The 19878-nt window shown below is 49.6% G+C and overlaps 7 protein-coding genes across 7 annotated transcripts; 3 read left to right on the forward strand and 4 right to left on the reverse strand.

The window, feature by feature from the left end:
* Nucleotides 1-228: 228 nt before the first annotated feature.
* On the reverse strand, nucleotides 229-4394 carry N7487_005688 (RNA helicase; the record flags this gene model as incomplete). The annotated part of the gene is made up of 3 exons (XM_056873435.1): nucleotides 229-491; nucleotides 562-4078; nucleotides 4164-4394. 3 exons carry the CDS (start codon nucleotides 4392-4394, stop codon nucleotides 229-231), a joined length of 4011 nt encoding a protein of 1336 aa, XP_056731155.1.
* A 266-nt stretch (nucleotides 4395-4660) lies between these two features.
* On the forward strand, nucleotides 4661-5547 carry N7487_005689 (DNA 5'-adenosine monophosphate hydrolase; the record flags this gene model as incomplete). Its single annotated transcript, XM_056873436.1, has 2 exons — nucleotides 4661-4736; nucleotides 4796-5547. 2 exons carry the CDS (start codon nucleotides 4661-4663, stop codon nucleotides 5545-5547), a joined length of 828 nt encoding a protein of 275 aa, XP_056731156.1.
* Nucleotides 5548-5746: 199 nt separating this feature from the next.
* N7487_005690 (putative translocon-associated protein, alpha subunit) lies at nucleotides 5747-6811 on the reverse strand. The gene is made up of 3 exons (XM_056873437.1): nucleotides 6687-6811; nucleotides 6186-6607; nucleotides 5747-6123 (listed from the first exon to the last, which is right to left on the reverse strand). The coding sequence occupies exons 1-3, from the start codon at nucleotides 6756-6758 to the stop codon at nucleotides 5838-5840; spliced, it is 780 nt and encodes a 259-aa protein (XP_056731157.1). The 5' UTR covers nucleotides 6759-6811; the 3' UTR covers nucleotides 5747-5837.
* Nucleotides 6812-7206: 395 nt separating this feature from the next.
* N7487_005691 (CCCH zinc finger protein) lies at nucleotides 7207-8840 on the forward strand (the record flags this gene model as incomplete). The annotated part of the gene is made up of 4 exons (XM_056873438.1): nucleotides 7207-7281; nucleotides 7338-7481; nucleotides 7546-7888; nucleotides 7942-8840. 4 exons carry the CDS (start codon nucleotides 7207-7209, stop codon nucleotides 8838-8840), a joined length of 1461 nt encoding a protein of 486 aa, XP_056731158.1.
* A 386-nt stretch (nucleotides 8841-9226) lies between these two features.
* N7487_005692 (uncharacterized protein) lies at nucleotides 9227-11129 on the reverse strand (the record flags this gene model as incomplete). The annotated part of the gene is made up of 3 exons (XM_056873439.1): nucleotides 9227-9879; nucleotides 9930-10821; nucleotides 10872-11129. The coding sequence occupies 3 exons, from the start codon at nucleotides 11127-11129 to the stop codon at nucleotides 9227-9229; spliced, it is 1803 nt and encodes a 600-aa protein (XP_056731159.1).
* A 383-nt stretch (nucleotides 11130-11512) lies between these two features.
* Nucleotides 11513-13442, forward strand: N7487_005693 (karyopherin alpha; the record flags this gene model as incomplete). The annotated part of the gene is made up of 2 exons (XM_056873440.1): nucleotides 11513-11749; nucleotides 12021-13442. The coding sequence occupies 2 exons, from the start codon at nucleotides 11513-11515 to the stop codon at nucleotides 13440-13442; spliced, it is 1659 nt and encodes a 552-aa protein (XP_056731160.1).
* Nucleotides 13443-14568: 1126 nt separating this feature from the next.
* Nucleotides 14569-18169, reverse strand: N7487_005694 (cohesin subunit IRR1; the record flags this gene model as incomplete). Its single annotated transcript, XM_056873441.1, has 2 exons — nucleotides 14569-17645; nucleotides 17704-18169. 2 exons carry the CDS (start codon nucleotides 18167-18169, stop codon nucleotides 14569-14571), a joined length of 3543 nt encoding a protein of 1180 aa, XP_056731161.1.
* Nucleotides 18170-19878: the final 1709 nt, after the last annotated feature.

Below are 19878 nucleotides of genomic sequence, written 5' to 3' on the forward strand. Positions count from 1 at the left end.
CTCACGGAGGTTATTCTCTTGGCCTGGCTTCTTTCAAGCGATATCCATATCTTGGCTGACCTCTCTCCACATTATAATAAATGTCATATAACGCGCCATAAAGCGGTATAAAGCCGAGACCGTACAGATGAAGGGATGTCTTTCGTAAATCATTCCGATTGTCTTCCCATCTAAGATGATATATGCGCTGCATGTTTTCTTTTCAACCCGAAACCACGCCTATGGAGATCACTGATCAAGCCCATTAAACTCAATCAACTTCTTGACAGCCTCAATCACTCTATCACCAAGACTGCTGCCATCGGATACAACCGAAGGATTATCAAACCGCTCCGTGAGAGCCTCATCCAGCATGGTACGAAGCCGTGAAACAAGCACGCCGATCCGGGCCCAACCGCGTAGACGGAGCCAGCCGTCTACAACTAGTCCGCGACCCACAGTGTCAAGTTCTATAGAGCCACAGAAGAGAAGGAGAGAGTATGCGTTGAAAGCTGTAAGGGAAAAAAAAAAAAAGAAATGTTAGAAGTTAATATCTCGAGGGATAGAAGAGAAGTGACTCACGGGTCAGATCGCGAATGAATACCTTGCTGGTAGCCATCTTGGTAAAGTAACTGAGATACGCTGCAGAACTGGGATAGCCAGCTGCAGAGAAGAGGATAGAACTGGGGTGAATGAAGACACGACCATTCTCCTGATTGAAGTATTTAATAGTGCGAGCATCCGGGTCCACCTCGACGGTACCGGTTACCGAGCTGGCAAACTTCTTATCTGGGAATGAGATCTGCGCGACCTGCGGCTGGAAGGCTCCAGCAACAAGGGCGCGGATTAAGTTGCGGTTGGCCGCATTGCGGTTCCAGGCCGAAGTCGACGAGTCGGAATACTGGACTGGTAGGACGCCGGCGTCTTTGAGGGAGGTAATGAACTGCGCGCGGTTGGAGGAGATATCGCGCAGCGTCTGGTGGGAGAGGAAATTGGCGGCACACCATGATTGGGTGCCCCAGTAGCCGCCCTGGGCGCGGGTTCGCTCGGACCAGGCCTGGTATGCTGAGAGATCGGTGAGGAGGTCACCGTCGCCCGGGCGGGAGAAGCTTGCTTTGGCGGCGTTTGCTTCCTCACGCTTGTCGCGCGGTGAGACGAAGGGGCTCTTAACTGTCAGCATGGCTGCGATTGTCAGGCAGGGTTCCATGCAGCCGAAGATGGAGCCGTAGATCATGAGCTTGGCGCAGCGGAGGTCTGCAGGAATCATGGAGAGGTAGCGGCCCAGGGCTGTGAGTCTGTCGTGGTCTAGAGCGCCTACACGATGCAGGAAGTTGAGTGCACCTTCGACGGCTATGCTTTCTGGTGGAGTGATGGTGTTGGCTAGGAAGGTGGCCACGTCGTCGATACCTTTCATGGATTTCACGGATAGACACAGCTGCTCTAGGGGAACACGGCGGATTTCTGGGTCTGGCCGCGGGGCCATATTTGATTCGGCTTTGCGGGTATATAGCTTATAGCAGATACCTGCGCGGACACGGCCTGCTCGACCACGGCGCTGTTTGCAGGCGGCCTGTGATGCCCATACTTCTTGGAGGCGGACCATGTTGTCCTTGGGGTCATAGCTCGTTTCCTTGACTCGACCGGTGTCGATGACGGCAACAACATCCTCGATTGTGATTGAGGTTTCTGCGACGTTTGTAGCTGCAATGACCTTTCTCTTCCCTCTTGGTGCGCTCTGGAATACTCGTCGTTGTTCGGCTGGGAGTAAGGAGGCATGCAATGGCAGAGGATGCATGTCGGGAATCCTCTTGACTGCGTTCAGACACTTATCAATCTCTAAAGTACCAGGGAGGAAGATCAAGATGCCTCCGGGCTGGCTTCCTAGTTGAGCATCGATGTATTCAACAGTTGCTGCAATAAGATCGTAATTGATTCCCATACCCAAGCTCCGCAGGGCTTTTCCAAGTGTTTCTTCGCCCCGAGGGAGTTCTTCTTCATCCTCATACTCCTCGGCAAGTTCTGGCGCAAATGAGGTGTACCGAATAACGTCATCCAAGTAGTAGTCTTCGACAGGGAATGTTCGGCCGGGAATGTTCACCAGTCCAACAGATCTCTGACTGCCAAAGTATCTCATGAAGATGCCAGCATCGAGAGTGGCACTCATGAGGATAACCTTCAGGTCCTTGCGGTAATTTAGAACATCCCTCAGTAGCGCCAGTAAGAAGTCTGTATCCAGACTTCGCTCGTGGACTTCGTCGACTACCACGTGCGATACGTCTGCGAGGGAGCTTGCAACGTTGCCATCTGCATCGCCACCCGATTGGATCCGGCGCAGCAAGACACCGGTAGTCACGAAGGTAATCTTTGTTGAACCAGGCTTGGCTTTCGACTCGCCTCGGATCACATATCCGACTTCATCGCCGACTACTGCGCATCGTTCATCACTAACTCTGTCGGCAAGACCCAGGGCCGAGATTCGTCGTGGCTGCGTGCAGATTATGTTGGCAGCACTGCCCAGTCCTCGCTGGATCATGTCGTCCAGAATAAACTGTACGGATTGCGTACTTTTACCACTACCAGTCTCACCCGAGATGATAGTCACTTGGTTTGAGTTGACGGCGTGGATAATTTCATGTTGGATGTTCCATGCAGGAAGTGCTTTTCTTTTCCGAGTCATCTCGATTTGCGGCGCAGTATCTTGTTTGGCCTCCCAAGCATCTCGGATTGCCAAGCTTCGTTCCGAGTCGACCTTCCAGTCAATACCTCTGCGATTCTTTCGAGCAGAACGCACGGGAATTTGGTGAGTCTCAGCTGCCGACGAAGCAGTCACAGAGGATATTTCTCGTAATTTACCAGGATTCTCCATGATGCTCGGCAGGTTGACCTCTAGCCAATCCATAATGTTGAAAATCATAGATTCACCCGTAAAGTTTTCCTCGGCATACTGCACTGCCCGACGGATCGCGCTAAGGCGTATATAAGCTGGGACGCCTTTGGCCTGGATTGATATGACAGGAGGGGTGGTTGGATAGTGAGCGGTAGGCTTTTGGAAACGGAAAATAGTGTTTGGTGGAATGTCCGATGCCTCGCTATTGATCTCGCAGACCTTGGCTGATATGCAGCGATAACGTTCTCCGAAGATAGCCTCTAGCGTAGTCGCTTCTTCTGCCCAAGCCTCTTCGTCTTCGTCGGCCACTGATGGGGCCGAGAATTGAGTTCCATGGGCTAAAGTGCCTTGCAATTGCTCAGCAGCCGCCAATTCGTCGCCATTATTGCTGTCCAAGATTTGCGAGCACATGTCGACTGGATAGCCGACAGATGCTAGCCGTTTGATTTTACCCTCACGAGCGAGATCACCAGAACCAAGACTGACTCCAGCTGAATATCCTTCCGGTAGAGACCACCGTGGGAGGTCATCATCAGGAACATATATGAGAAGCCACTCCAAGACCTCTTCGCGGTCTTTGCATTCTGCTGTAGCCTCTTCCACATGGCTGCGACGGAACCCTAGGCCGGTGAATTCATCTGCAATGGCTTTCTTTTGGTTTTCGGGGATCTTCACGCCATATGGGTTCCAAACTGTATGTTGCCGCAAAAGGCCTTCGATATCTCGTCGAATTCGTGTGCCCATATCCACCTTGGGTGCTTGCGACCAGATACGTTTACTCCTGGCATCCCCATTCCCTAGCCCTAATTCCGCATTTGAGGCCTTCTCCTTTGCCTGTGCTTTTTCACGATCTGCTCGCTTCTTTGCCAAATCGGCGGCTGCGCTCTCTCTTTCTTGCTTGGCTAAGAATGGATCTGCCTCGTACATCCAGCCCTTGCCTTCCCGAGTCTCTGCTGCTTTAATTTCTCCAAAGTCCTCCTTCCACAATTTCTTGTACGTCGGAGGCATCATCATATGGATATTGCGCATATTGCATACGCGGAACAGAGCAAACGCAGCACCGAAATGGCGCGCTTCGAGGGCTGTTGGCTGCCCAGCGAGATGCTTATGGGAGGGAGGGAGCTTAATTGGTGGGATCACAATCAATTCCTTGGTCTTGGGATCTATCTTCTTCATCGTTACGGATGACACAAAGCCGTCGGCGGTTTTAACCTGCAATTATCGCAAGCGATCAGCATCTGGTTTTGGTATATGTGTTTGTAGACATGTGAGGAGTGCCATGGGGATATTTGATTACCATGCTGTACTCGGGCTTTTCCCATTTTTGCTTCTGACAGTGTTCCGCCAACATATTGACTGGTAACTTTCCTGTCCATGATGCGCCGCCAATGATATCCTTCACGGACGGTTTCTTGGGCTCCTCCGGCACTTGCTTTTTCACTTCGCTAGCTTTCTCCGCGACAGCTTTGGCTTGTTTCGTACCCGGCTTGGGGCCGCCTTTGCCATCGCCTTTCTTCTTAGGTGGCATTTTGTGTATGTTGTATGGGGAGTGTTTGCGCAAAATATAACTTTTGGAGCTTTAGGCAAAAGAGCGACCCGCACTAAACCCTTTTGGGATTGCGGGGAGCATACGGAGGAGTGCAGCGACCATGGGAGACTTGAAACTCCCAACATGCACATGCCTAGAACTCTTACTCGGTCCACCGATGTGAGAATTGGGTTTTGTTGCTCAAAGGAAATGCTGCACCTAATATCTACTGTGTGACCACAAGTTAAACTTCTACACTAACCATCATGTCCGTGGAGCACTCCAATCCAAGCAAGGGTGACCCGAAGGAGCAAGCTGGGACATCGGAAAAGAGAAATGCCTGTAATGATACATATAGCCTTGTCTCTGGGAACTAATTGACTGACATATTGGTTTGGTAGTTACCGAACTCCTGTCTCCCAAAAGCAAGCAACCCAAGCATGCGACCAAACCTCCATCCGATCGCAATACGGCCAAAGGCAAAAGTGTATTTGGGGTTCGCGACGGGCTAGGGGCCTATATTGCAAAGCCTGAGACATACGCTCCCGATGTCGTAGTCTACCACAATGATGACTTTGTGGCGATCCACGACATGTTCCCAAAGTCATCGCTACACCTCCTCCTTCTCCCCCGCGACCAGACCAAAACGCGCATGCATCCGTTTGACGCATTCGAGGATGCCGACTTTTTGGAAAAGGTGAAGGCCGAAACCCGAACACTTCGCAAGTTGGCAGCGGGCGAGTTGCGACGCAAATATGGGAAGGACTCTGCGCAGGAACAGACGAGACAGGCTGCGCTGAGCGCCGATCCGCCGCCGGACGAGCTACCGCAAGGTCGGGACTGGGAACAGGATATCGTGGTCGGGGTACATGCGGTCCCATCCATGAACCACTTACACGTCCATGTATTATCGGTGGATAGGTATAGCGAGCGCTTGAAGCACCGAAAACACTACAATAGCTTTTCGACACCATTCTTCGTGCCAATCGAGGACTTCCCGTTGGCGGAAGATGATGTGCGACGGAATCCGACGGAAGAAGGGTATCTAAAGCGAGATTTTACTTGCTGGCGCTGTAGCAGGGGATTTGGGAATCGGTTTGCGGAATTGAAGCAACATCTGGAGCAGGAGTTTAAGGAATGGAAGAAACTGTGAACGATCGATGTGGTTGTGAAGATATACCAGTACTGCCAAAACAGGCACAGCATGGTATATAATGGATTGAACTCTCCAAGGATGATCCTGTTTGGCATCCGTAGAAGCTAAACTAGGCCAAAATCTTCTATTTATAGATATACATGCCCCTTGTGACGAGCAGCAGGGACCGGTGCATTTCCAGCACGTGTCCAATATTGCCCTCACACTAGACAAAACCTCTGACAATGGTATCCATTGAGTAGAATTGTCCCCCTCCTCCGCTCGCGATATCACTGTCGCGTGTGCATTTACGCACGGGCCTTAGAGCGGCCTTTGACCTTGCGGGCCTCGGGGCGGTTGATGTGGTGAGAGGGGATCCAATCAGCGTTGTAGGCACTGGTAGAAGAAACCGCAGCGCCAGCGGAAGGCTCCTCGGTAACGGGGGTCTCAACGCGCTTGGAGCTACCCTGGGTGCGCTTCTCGCTGGTCTTTCCGGACTTGCGCTTCTGGGGGAAGTAGGGAGCGATCCAAACGGTGTAGAAGAAGTAACCGGTACCAGAGACACAGGCCAACAGGAAGAAGTAGAGGAAGATACTGATGGCAATTGTTAGTCCCATTGCCCTCACATGACCAATGTAAAAGAAGGGGGGTCCTACATCTGGGGATCGAAGATGCTGGTATCCGCCTCCACAATGCTAACTGTGCCATTGTGGGCAACGATAGGAGCCAAGCGGCCCTCACTGTCTGAAATAATGGCGGAAAGAGTCAACTGGAGATCCTGGGGGTGCATCTCGGTCGCGAAGCTATAGCTGATGGTCTCCTTCTCTCCAGCGGGAACCTCAATAGCATAACGAGTAGCCGTCAAGTTGCGGACAATTTGGGCCTGGTTATCCGGGTTCCGAAGGCTACCGCCGACGAAGTTCACCGTGATAGGGTTCGGCTCATCGTTGGAGATGGCGATCAACGCCTGGGTAGGGTGACCGTTGACAAGCTTGATACCGAAGATCTCGGAAGCAGGGAAAGAAGCCTGGGCTGAGACAGCCAGAGCGGGAACATCTGCTTCAGGGTTCTCAGCATCCTACCGGTTTGAAATCAAACAATTAGTCAATTGAGTCATGCGACGTGATTCCCGAGATAAATGGAGACGGAAAACATACAGCAGCAAAGCCGGTGCCAACAAAGGCCTGGAGAGACAGTAGAGCCAAAGAGAGGAAACCAAAGCGAGTCATCTTGAAACCGGAAGAGAGGGAAGAAAGGGAAAGAGAAAGTAGAAACGGGGGAAAGGTCAAGATCAAGATGAGGTGAAGGGGAATATTTGGCTCCACGTATGCAAAACCGGGGGGCTGACTCAGCCAGATAGCACCCGCGGTCTTAGATCAATTTTTTTTATTTGAATCAAAGACGACGACTATAAATTCTCTTCTTATATCAATTAATTTAATAAAGTGAGGTGGTTACTGATCATTGGTGATTACAGTGATTTCAACACTTTACGCGCCTTGTAGTTTGTCACCTCCTGCAAGCGCCTGCCCACCGGAATTTCCCTGTTGGCTTTGATCAGACTTCAAACTTGCTTCTCTCCCTTACTTTCTTTCTTCCTTATCTTCTGTCGCATTCATCCTCTTTGCAATTCCAACCCTTTTCGGATCTTCAAACGATACTTATCGATCTACAAAAATGGCGACTCAAGCTTATTTAGAGCGCTATCGCCAGCTAAGCGCGCTGGACCAGCAGAAGAATGACTTCATTGAGGTGCCAACAATTCCTCCCTTGGTCTCTGATGCATTTCTAACAAGACTCTTGATTAGGAACTTCTTCAACGTGTGACTGCCCTAGAGAATTCCTTCCAACAAGAGAAACTCGACCATGAACGCGAAACCCGGTTCAATCGTGAGGTTCAGGTGCATGAAATGGAGCTGATGGACCAGATATCGGTTGTCAAGAAAATGATGGTGGGCACAGCTGTGGACGCATTGTTTATGCTCAGGCTAACATATTCTTCTTTCCCCCTTCTAGGACCGCGAACCATTCGTTGTGTTGCTTTTAGACGGCGAAGGAATAATATTCAAGGATGAATTTTTGCAACTAGGAGAACAGGGCGGACGAAATGCGGCCAAGCAGCTCTGGAAATCTCTCCAAGGCTATGTGACGACAATTCTTTCCACTCTCACCGAGCCGAAGATAATGACCAAGATCTATCTTAATGTGAAGGGACTTATGGAGACTTATCTCCGGGGTGGAATTGCCCTAGAGGCATCCACAATCAGTGAATTTATTCGTGGATTCAATGAGAGCGCATCATTCTTCGAAATTGTGGATGTTGGAACTGGCAAAAACAAAGCGCACGATAAAATCAAGGGTATGTGGTGCAACCTGACATGACAGGAACCGTTGCTGATTCGCTCCCTCCAGAGGCATTCAAGCTTTACTTATACAATTGCCATTGCCACCAACTCTTCCTGGGCTGTCCCTCCAATGAAGAATATGCCCGGTCATTGACAGAACTCATTTCTGGTGCGAATTATAAGGGCCGAGTCTCTCTGGTTGAGGGTCTTCCACTCGAGAAGGAATTTGATTATTTCCGAGAGCAGGACTATCGAATCACCCAGTTCCCAGATGTTTTCCGCACCACAAAGATTGCCCCGATTACATTGACTACACCGAGTGCACCGAGTGCGCCGGGTGCGCCGAATGCATCGAATGCATCGAATGCACCGTCTTGGGCTGCTCCCTGGAAAAGCGCAATCCCTTCGCGGACTTTACTCACACCATCACCAACCCAGCAATTCCAAACGCCTGCTCCACTGTCACGAACCTCAACCAGCACCAGTGTGTCAAATCTGGGCGCCCCATTGGCCCCGGTGACAAATAAACCGGAGTCTTCTGATTTCCAGGTTGTTCGCTCCAAGGTGCCTGGTGTGACCCCTCCCAAAACGGTGGAACGAAATAAGTATGGTCAGCGTGTTGACCGGCTGGACTTCAAGAGCATTCCCCGCGATGATCTTAACAAACTGAAAAAGCTCAAGCTTTGCAATTATCATTTCTTGCTCGGTGAATGCCCTAATGAAGAGAATTGCTATCATGACCATGATCGCAAATTATCCCGCCAGGACCTGCACATTCTGTCTGCCATTGCTCGCATGACACCCTGTCGCTTTGGCCTAGAATGCGATGACGTTGAGTGTATCTATGGTCATCGTTGTCCCCAGAGCGAGCCTGGTAAAAAGACATGCTTCCGAGGCGACAGCTGCCGCTTTGAGCCCGTGGCGCATGGTATCGACACAAACATTGTCAAAGTTACGAAAATTTGAGCGGCCATCTGGCAATCTTATGCTCACCACGGGAGATTTGAACCTTTCGCACCTGCAATAAGGTACTAAAATATTGTCTTTGAGTTCGGCGTGACCGGGTTTGAGGTTTCACGGGGGAAAGGTTCAAGGGAAGCACCCATGCCATTATCAAAATTCGGGAGTTATGGACGGTGCATGAGAGCAGGCTTGCTATACAGTCATTGAGAATTCTATGTTGTTTTCTTTCCATGCGGGTAACAAAAAAAGAGGGTTCCAGGCGCAAAAGACTCAACCATCTATCTATTGATTCGAAATTTTAAATTGTATAAGTATAAAGGATCAATTCACACAAGGTTTATTTAAGGGTATTTGAATTAATAGTATTACAAGACTGAGGAATGTACAATTCAAGTGTGAATAGTTGTGCCGAACATGGCAAATCGTCTCTCCCATCCAAAACAACCAGGATGAGTGCATACCTCGCCGTCGACATCCATGACATTGGGGTCTTTGCTATGGGTGCACTGAACGCCATATTCCTTGATGCAACACTCGAATGGGCACGACTTCACTGGTCCCCAACTTTGGTGACCAGAAGCCATGGCTTTCGACTTTTCCTCTTCGAGATTGCCCCATAGCAGGAAAAGCTTCTCTTTTATCGCTTCTAGTCTCCGCGGGTCCCCGCGGAGGTTGAATGCATCATCATCAAGAAGACAATCACCATCTTGACCGTACACGTAGAGCTTCATCACTTCTCGGGGCTGTTGTTTGGAAGATTTGGGTTCAACTCCCTCCACAAGAAGACAAAACCGCCATTCCCAGCCAAATTTAGGCTCGGTGGCGCCATTCTGATCGCTGAACAAGGGAGCACTAGTGGTTTGAACTGCAAAGTCTTCTACCCTTGGGGGAAAGAAATCGACCACTCGGACTTGAGAGTGATAATTGACATTTTGAAAGGGAAGCTGGTAGACAATGCCCCCTGGGGCATGGTTCATGTGGGTTTCTGCTAGCAAAATTTTCTCCAGAGGGAGAGTAGGCACTGTGTAATTTCGTGTTTTGACTAAACATTCATCAGCTAATGCGCTTCTCCCCGGCAGATGCTCAACTCACCATGTTGATTCAATTTAATTCGTGATGCTGCTGGCATGGTCAGTTGGCCTTCCTCTTTTCGAGCCTCCTTTTTCTGCTCGACTCTCTTGTTCCTTTTTTTTGCCTTTTTGGTATCAGGTTTGGGTTCGCCATGGATTTTCCAATACTCGGTCCGACGGTTCATCAATTCTTGCACACGCACGTCACTGTCATCAGTCATCTTCCGGACATGGATCTTCTCCGGGAATCGTCTATCTTCATGAACGGAAGCTTCCAGGCTACCGCGGCCTTCCTTGATGCGGACATAGGTTAATAGAGCGATGTCACCTGCCTTGAAATGTTCTCGAGCATAGGTGGCATGTGGCTCCCATAAAGTCACTTGAATGGTCAATTTGCCCCATGGGCCTGGCCAGTTCTTTCTCTTTTGTACATAATTGAATCGGTCGCCCTCAGGACCCGATTCATCATCATCTTCTCCGGGCTTCTTGTAATTGATGAGCTCCTCATTCTCAGTAAAATCGGTCAAATATAGTTGACATTTCTCGCTGTCATAGGTATTGAGGGTCACAACTTGGCCAAGTAACTGACACAACAGGTGAGCCTTTGCAGACCGAATAGGAACATATGGTAACCCTCCATATTGTGGGACTGGAGCGGAAGCCTGAACATGAGAAGGCTGCCGAAAGGTGGGTAGAACTGGCGTGGGTTGTTGCACAGAGATTATTCCCTCGGCAGATACGCGATCCAGGAGTGATTGTGCCTGGTCCTTTTCCTTCAAACTTGGCTCGAAAGGAATAGGTCCACTGATGATGAATGGGCTGGAACTCAAACCTGGTTCTGGTCGGAAAATAACCCATGACACCTGGGATTGCTGAGAAACAACCCCTGTTGGTTTGTTCTGGTAAATTGTCACCTGAATCGTTTCAGCTTATTATGCTGCTGTATTCCTGTAAATCCACTCACCCGGACATTTCGTAGTAGTACTACATCGTTGAGCTTGGCATTGGGAAGATAGCTCTCATCGTCATTGAAATATTTGACTTTGAGACCACCTCGCCAGGTCGGTCCATCAAAATCGAGGTCTTTGAGGGTGAATGTGATGCATGCCGACGAGCCTCTGGTCCGAAAGACTGGTAAAGTATCAACCACCACTCCTAGGACGTTGAAATTTCCTTGGGAAGAACACGCAGTGGTAATATCCACTAGATCACCTGAAGCCATGTCTTTTGTTGGTAGGAAGAGCTTGGGTTAGACGTGCTACAAGCTCCCGATGAGATATTCCAAACCAGCTCAAAAAATATGTACGTTCTTGTTAATGGATATGCATAATATGGGGATTGCCATGAATAAACAGTCAAAGAAGGATAAATTCATAAGCTCAAAGAGGAAGAGGAAGAGCTTGTTGCTTCAAACTCATGGATGTAAATAAAATGAAATGATCACGTGATAGCATCGTTTCCCCTCCCACAGAAGTCTTCTCCCCCCACATCAGATCCCTCTCTCTTCCTTCTTTCTACTCTCTTTCCATCCCCCAGCGCGCCCACTCAACATCACCTACTACATATTCCCCGCGGCGCGCTTAATTTCTTCTTTCCATCTTCATCATGGCGGAACGCTATATTCCCGAACATCGCCGCACGCAGTTCAAGGCCAAGAACCAGTTTAAGCCCGATGAGCTCCGCCGCCGCCGTGAAGAACAGCAGGTTGAGATTCGCAAGGCCAAGCGTGATGAGAACCTGGCCAAGAGACGTGGTATCCAAACTCAGGATGGTAAAATCGGTGTTGGTGGCATGGCTGCCGCCACTGAGAGTGATGATGAGGCCAGTGCTATTGAGAGCGAGGTAGGTCTTGGAAAATTTCTTTGATCCTTTCGAATTTGTTTCTTTCTACATTCCCATTTGAATTTCTACGGGATCAGGGTGTGGGTTGCCAGCTTCTGGGTTCTTTTGAGATTTCTTTGTTTTTATGATGCGATCATCAACAAGGAATTTTTTTCACCGCCCTGTTGCCATGGCCCACGAAGCCCCTCCAACTTGGATCTTCGAGCCCGCGCCCCACTGCAATAAAAAAAACATCGTGAGAATTACCAAGCTGACATAATGGATTGTTTAGCTCAACGTCGAGCTTCCCCAGATGGTGAAGGGCGTTTTCTCCGATCAGGTTGAGGAGCAGATTCAGGCCACCACCAAGTTCCGCAAATTGCTTTCCAAGGAGCGCAACCCCCCTATCGAGCGTGTTATCGAGACCGGTGTCGTTGCCCGTTTCGTCGAGTTCCTTCGCTCGCCTCACACCCTGGTTCAGTTTGAGTCTGCCTGGGCTTTGACCAACATTGCCTCCGGCTCCGCCCAGCAGACCCAGGTCGTCATCGAAGCTGGTGCCGTCCCCATCTTCGTCGAGCTGCTTAGCAGCCCTGAGCCCGATGTCCGTGAACAGGCCGTGTGGGCCCTTGGAAACATTGCTGGTGACAGCCCTCACTGCCGTGACTTTGTTCTTGGTGCCGGTGCTCTGCGCCCCCTTCTTAACCTCATCAATGATGGGCGCAAGCTGAGCATGCTCCGCAACGCTACCTGGACTCTCAGCAACTTCTGCCGTGGCAAGACTCCCCAGCCTGACTGGAACACCATCGCCCCTGCCCTTCCCGTCCTTGCCAAGCTCATCTACATGCTGGATGACGAAGTCCTGATTGACGCTTGCTGGGCTATCTCTTATTTGTCCGATGGTGCCAATGACAAGATCCAGGCCGTTATCGAGGCCGGTATTCCCCGTCGCCTGGTGGAGCTTCTTATGCACGCTTCTACCTCTGTCCAGACCCCCGCCCTCCGTTCCGTGGGTAACATTGTCACTGGTGATGACGTCCAGACCCAGGTCATCATCAACTGTGGCTCTCTCCCTGCTCTGCTCTCCCTCCTGAGCTCCACCAAGGATGGTATCCGCAAGGAAGCTTGCTGGACCATCTCCAACGTCACCGCCGGTAACTCCAGCCAGATCCAGGCAGTCATCGACGCTGGCATCATCGCTCCTCTTATCAACCTGCTTGCCAATGGTGACTTCAAGACCCGCAAGGAGGCTTGCTGGGCTATCTCCAACGCCACTTCCGGTGGTCTCCAGAAGCCTGATCAGATCCGCTACCTTGTTTCGCAAGGGTGCATCAAGCCCCTGTGTGATCTCCTGGCCTGCCCTGACAACAAGATCATCCAGGTTGCTCTCGATGGTCTTGAGAACATCCTCAAGGTCGGAGACATGGACAAGGAGGCTGGCCAGCCCGGCGAGGCTCGTGTCAACCGCTACGCTCTCTTCATCGAAGAGGCCGGTGGCATGGAGAAGATTCACGATTGCCAGAACAATGCCAACGAGGAGATCTACATGAAGGCTTACAACATCATCGAGAAGTACTTCTCTGACGAGGATGAGGCCGGTGGCGACATTGAGGAGCTTGCTCCCCAACAGACCCAGACCGGATTCTCTCTCGGCACTGGCCAGCAGCAACCTGGTGGCTTCAACTTCGGCAACGGCGGTGATACCATGGATATGTAAAGACTTGTCTTTTCCCCATGCACTATCTACCTCACTGTATCTTCCTTTTTTCAAAACCAAACGTCGAAGCTGCGCCCAGCGTATCCTCGCATGGGTGGGGCACCACTGGCTACCGAGAGGCCAAGTTGCTCGCGTACAGCGTCGACGCCTCTCGTGCGCTTCGACCAAGCTACTTCTCGGTCTGGCGTTGCGTCTAAACAGCTTCTGGTGCTCATTTGATTCCCTCATCTTCTCTTGTCACGAATTTCACTTCCCCCTTCTTCTTTTTTTTTTTTTTGATTTCACGATAAACAAGATTCACCATCATGTATCCCCTCCCCCACCCCTTTAGCATCCTCATACACAGGCGCATTTGTTTGCAGGATCGGTTTTCTCTCTCCAGTTACGTTAATGTCCCCTGACTATGGTGTTCCTTGACGGGGCATTGGTCTCCCAAGCGGGACCATCCTCGCTCGCTGGCAACAGGGGTATGATCGCATATTTTGCTCGTACACCGCTCATAATCTGCTCAGATCATGCCCCTGAAAATGTTATTGCGCTGTTCTCGTGGTACACTTTGTAGTTCGCCAGGAAAAATGCCAGATTTCATTCGATCAATCTTTTCCTGTAGTTGTTTTCCCAGTAATATTCCTAGTTTTCCTAGACAAGTTGTATGTAAGTAAGGAGATGAATTCAATACTATAATTGTAAGATTCGAACGTTAAAATACCACCTGGGCAACTATAAGAAGCCCCAAGGCAGTGGGATGAAACACAATCGAAGTCTACATGCACCAATGACGGCAGAACCAAGTATGTTTGTCCTGCATACTACGATTTCATATGAGGAATTCAAAATTATAGCAAAGACTAGAGGGGAATAGATTGCGATCAAGTCAGCAGAGTAGCGTAGCAAAAAAGCAAGAACCAAAAGTAGTGTATAAGATACAGGTTGAAAAGAAGTCCATATCCACGCAAAGGAGAGCAAAGAAGAGAGATACAGTTAATTCAAGCCATAATCCATAAAAGAGAGAGAAAAAGCTAGAGGGGGAAAAAGGAACAAGAAAAGAAAGAAACAAGCAAGGAAGTGACAGGAAAAGAAGATCGTTTGTTCAGCCGCATGTTAACGTCAAATAAGACAACCTAAATCAGTCACCCATCACCTCATCCTCATCAGCCTCAGGCGCAGGAGTGAGCTCCTCGTCCTCGTCCCCATTCTCATGTTCAACATCCTCGACAAGTTCGCGCGCGCGCAGATCCTCCTCATCATCTTCCTCAATAGGCTCAGGATGGTCATGCTCGTCGTCATCATCATCAATATGCTCAGCAGACTTGAAGCCCTTGGCAGGGGAAGCAGCAGGCTTCGTAGGCTGCTTGCCCTTGGCGCGGGGGGCGCTGCGGGGCTTACGCTCTTCCAGATAAGACAGGACCTCTCGGTAGTTGTGACCGAGGGCGGTCTTATTGCGGAGGAGACGCTTCTTCAGGGTGCCGTGCTTGGAGCCAGAGGCATCAATGATGCGGGCGATGATGGCGAGGACGAGCTTGCCTGTCAGCTCGCAGAGGCGCTGTTCGGCGACGATGCTGTTGCGGAGGCGGTCGTTGATGACTGCTTCATCTTCGGAGTCGCTGGCTTCATCCTCGGAGCCGAGCTCGTCTTCTGAGGCTGGGGCGTCGTCGTCTGCGGGCTCGAGGTCTAGCCTTGATTTCTTGGCAGATGTGCGCTCGGCTGTACCGTGGATCTTAGTAATGAGGGCTTGGGTGTCAGGTCCGATTTCCTGGATTAGGCCCTGGGTTTGGAACAGGACGTCTTCGTCGTTGCCGTTGCCTTGGCCTATGTTGCGTAGCGTGCTGAAGAGCGTTTGCAAGTCTAGGTATGTCGTAGTTGCTGTGAAGCGGAGGTCATCCAGCCCGGGGCGCGTTTCCATGATATTGACGAGCGTTGAGGCGAAAGTTTCCCGGCTCTTTGCTAATGCTTCAAAGTAGGATGTGCTGAAGGAAGCTTTTCCGTCATTCAATGATGTGGACAGCGCCTGCACCTTCCACATGAAATAGAAAAGCAACGACCTGATACTGCTTGATACCAGCTCGTTTTCCGCCTTGGCAATGTCTTCGTCGTCATCTTCGCGGCGCAGACCACGCTCGGCAAGACGAATGAGGGTGTTGAATGGGACTTCAGCGTGATCCTTCTTGGATTTCGATCGTGAAGTAGGGGCAGTTTCGAGAATGGAGGTGCAATCTGTGATACCGGCGAGGTTTGAAATTCGGGAGACAGTATTGGTCAGGTCGGTGAGGGTGGGATCTGATATTGAGCCACCTTCTTGAACGTCCTTCTTTCGAGACAAGGCAGCCAGTGCCTCCACCATATCATCCCACAGCTCTTGGATCTTGCTCTCCAGTGCCTCCCGCATCTCCTCGGAGCTCTTGGCATGCAAGAAAGCCACACTAGCTTCAGCCAAAACATCTTGGTCCGAATGAGTCAAGAATTGCTTGTTGATATCATTAAGTAACGAGGTATAAGCCGTAGCGTCTTTTTGGAGATCCTGGATTGTGTTCAGGTCCACAAGGTGTTCTAGTCGCAGAACGGCAGAAGCGGCTTCCGGTGTGGACCCAAACTTATTGAGAAGCCCTGGGATGATTTGGGCAAGGTTGTGAGAAAGTTCCTCTTGGAGCTCGGAAATCTTGGCTGTCAGAGCCTTGTTCTTGCGGCCCCGCTTGTCGATATCGGACTTGGCGATGTCAAGAACACGGAGCTTGACTGCAGCACAGAGTACCTCTAGGAGGATAGTTTCTTGTCCCTCCTGCATTTTGTACATGTTCTTTACAACCCCCGCAGTATCACCTTCAGATGGAGTATCAGTGATTTGAGAGTGATCATAGAGCAGATAACCAGCCAGTGACGGCCATTGAGAAAGCTCCTCTAGGTGGGGGAAGACGGCTTCAGTCGCGAGAGCAAAGCGGGACTCGACAGCCCCTCCCAGCAGTGTGTCCCGAGACATTGGCTCTGGTTGTTGTTCGGCTTGCTGTGAATCGTAGGCCTGGAACAGCTCGGTGAGGCATTTAAACTTGATCCATGAGTGCTTAGGCGATTCATAGTCATCTTCATCATCATCAGCCAGCAATTCGGAGATCCCCTCTCCCACTTCCTCGGTGATTGACTCGTATGCATCTTGAACGTTGGCAACAAAGAAGCGTCCAGCTGTTTTTCGAATTCGGGGATCCAAGTCAAACACCAGTCGACCGACAGCATCAATATCATTTGGCTCGAGTAAACCCCCCTCACGAAGGTGGTTAAGCAACTCAATCGCAGCCATACGCACCGAGACATCAGCATCTTGAACAGCAATCTCCACGATTCGCTGCCGGAATCGCTCAGTGAATGAGTGCAAACCAGCAATGTTGTCGCGGTTCTCATAAAGGCTTAAAAGCTCAGTCAACGCAACAAGTCTGGTTTGCGCAATGACGTCGGCGAGGGTCCATCCCAGGTATCGCAAATACTGGCCCTCGAAGAAGATTTCCCGGTATGTGCGAATCCATCCGCCCAGAGCTGTCAAACACTCGGCACGGATCTGACCGTCAATGTCCCGGTAGCGATGGACAAATACAGTATCGAACCCATCCTGCAGGAACTCGTCTAGTCGTTCCACCTTCTGTTCACCCTCTGACACAGCCGTTTTAATTGCTTCCACACGACCCTTGTTTACCGTCTTCTTTTTCTTCTCACTTTCGAGTTGTTTTCTAGAGGTAGACACGCTTGTCGTCACCTCACGCGCAATGTCACATAAAGCATTCATGATTGCGAGAGAGATCAAGGTTGCCGTGTGCCGGAATGGTCGGCATTTTGATGTTGACATGGTAGAGATCCAGATCTGAATGTTCTCAAGCAGGGTATCATCAGTGTACAGGATGGAAGAGGCATGGAAAGTTTGGATCAGTGCCACAGTGAATTCCTGAAGGAGGACTGAGAACGCTCTGAACTTTTTCGCTTTGGAGATGATAGGGTATTCGGTAATGCCTTCTGCTTGGTAAAGGTTCTGCAAGTCTCCGATTCGGCCCGGGGCATTATCAATGTCTTCCACTTCATTAATGTCGATCTCAAGATCGGTACCCGTGCATCGTAGAATGAAGTTGACGAGGTCCCGCATAGCCTGCCCATTATTGCGCTGATATTGAGACAACCACTGAGCAGCCACTGTATCGGCATTGCCGCCTTTCCCAAAAACCTCGGCTAACTCTGTTATTAGCCACGGGTTGATGTCGCGCACACAAAGAAAATTATCACTCACCGAACAATCCGCGTTCACCCGCCGCGAGACTAGGTCGTACCTTCGGTTTCCGGGGACGAGCAGCGGGTAGTCGGCCATTGGTGGCTGGTCGGAAGGCGAGCTGTCTCCCCAACCCGGTACTTGCAACCTTGGGTTTCTTCGAAGCGTGCGATCCCTTGGCCTTGGGCTTCGCTTTAGGTTTCTTAGCACCAGCTTGACGTGCAGCGCGTCGCTTCTCTTTCAATTCCTCCTCATCGGTCTCGTCGTCATCGATATCATCACTGTCGGACTCAGACGCGTCCTCATCGCCATCCTCACGCGCCTCGCCTCGCTTGCGCTTTCCACCGGCAGCTTGTTCCTCGGCAGAATATGTAGTCTGCGAGAATACTTCGGGCCGTCGCGTCTGTCGACCGGATTTGCGTCGGTCTTCGGCGGGGGTCGATGACGGGCCACCGGGGCTTGATAGAGGCGGATTATCGATATCCATAATGTTGGTTGGGTGTGTTATATGGGTATGCGATCGGATAGATAGACCTGCTGACCAGATCAATGGCTTTGAACAGAGTTGGCAGATGTCGCCGCAGTTCAGGTCGGGGACGCGCTCGTGCAACGCGCGGGTCTAGTACGACCAAGCAAACGGAAGTTGGGGGAGATATGAAGGAAGTCTGCAATTCGAGACGTCAAATATTGGCGACACGCGCTCTGACCGTGTTGAGACAAGGTCAATCAAACGGAAACACTTGGGCAGAAAACGGTCCAGGTCTCAGCGTGGGGGGAGACGCGACATCGTGCCTTGAGGCCTGAGGTTGGGAATTGCTACAGACACGGCACGTTTTGCTAGTAGCACGGCACATTAGGTAATATTCCCTTTACATAATCAATTTTGACCGAGATCGTTACCATACATTACCACAGCAACTACATTACTTACTACTGTAGCAACTACATTCTATCTACTTCTGCTATAAGAACCACTCTATCTTCTCATTGATCTTACTTCATCCAATTGATCTTACTTCATCCAATTGATCTTACTTCATCCAATTGATACTTGATTTCACCTAATCATGGAGCCACCAATTGAGCAAGTCTTTGAGACTAGAGAGCAACTCCTTACTTCGATACGACAGCATGCCCTATCTCATGGTTATGCTATCACTATCATCAACTCCGCTAAGGAGAGGAATATTTGTCTTGGTTGTGATAGAGGCGGTATATACCATGATCATATTGATGCCCCAGAAGGGGCAAAACGCCGGAAGACAAGTACTAGACGGATGAACTGCCCATTCCGCCTTTATGCAAAGAAGCTTGTTGATACTAATCAATGGGAAATCCAGGTAAGAAATCCTAATCATAATCATGCAGCTACTAATAATATGATAGGGCATCCTATGGCAAGGCGTCCACAGCTTACTAAAGATCAAAATCAAACTATTAAACATCTATCAGATATTGGATCTCGACCGCAGCATATTATAAGTCTATTAAGAAAGGATCAACCTGATATCTTAATAAGACCAAAAGATATTTATAATATAAGAGGTAGTATAAGACAGAAAAAGCTTAGGAATCACTTACCTCTTAAACTTCTTCAACAGATATTAATTCAGAATCAATGGAAATATGCATTTAAACAAGATATAGAAGGTCATATTCAATTTTTTATGTTCGCTCACCCTGAATCAATTAAGTATGCTAATCAATATAATAGGGTCTTTTTATTAGACTGTACTTACAAGACGAATCGGTATAAGATGCCTCTTTTACATATTATTAGTCTCTCGCCATCGAATTCATCCTATAGTATTGCTTTCTGCTTTATGCAAAATGAGCAGGAAGAAAGCTATAAGTGGACTTTACAGACTTTTTTTTCATAGCTTGACCCCTTACCCTTTTCTCCAGTTCTTTGCACTGACAGAGATCTTGCTTTATTAGGTACAATTAAATCTATCTGTCCTAGAAGCCCACATCTACTATGCATTTGGCATATTAATAAGAATGTGCTGGCAAAGACAAAGCAATATTTCTCTTCAAATGAGGAATTTGAGGCTTTTATCAAGTCATAGAAAGAGCTAATTAATTCATCAAATATTGATGAATATAATGCTCAATTAGCTAAGTTCACAACGCAGTTTAATCAAATTGCCCCTAATGCTCTTAGATATATTCAAAGTACTTGGCTAACCTATAAAG

This window comes from Penicillium crustosum (genome assembly GCF_028827405.1).
Source record: "Penicillium crustosum strain IBT 35664 chromosome Unknown utg000002l_segment0_segment0, whole genome shotgun sequence".
NCBI classification, from domain to species: Eukaryota; Fungi; Ascomycota; class Eurotiomycetes; order Eurotiales; family Aspergillaceae; genus Penicillium; species Penicillium crustosum.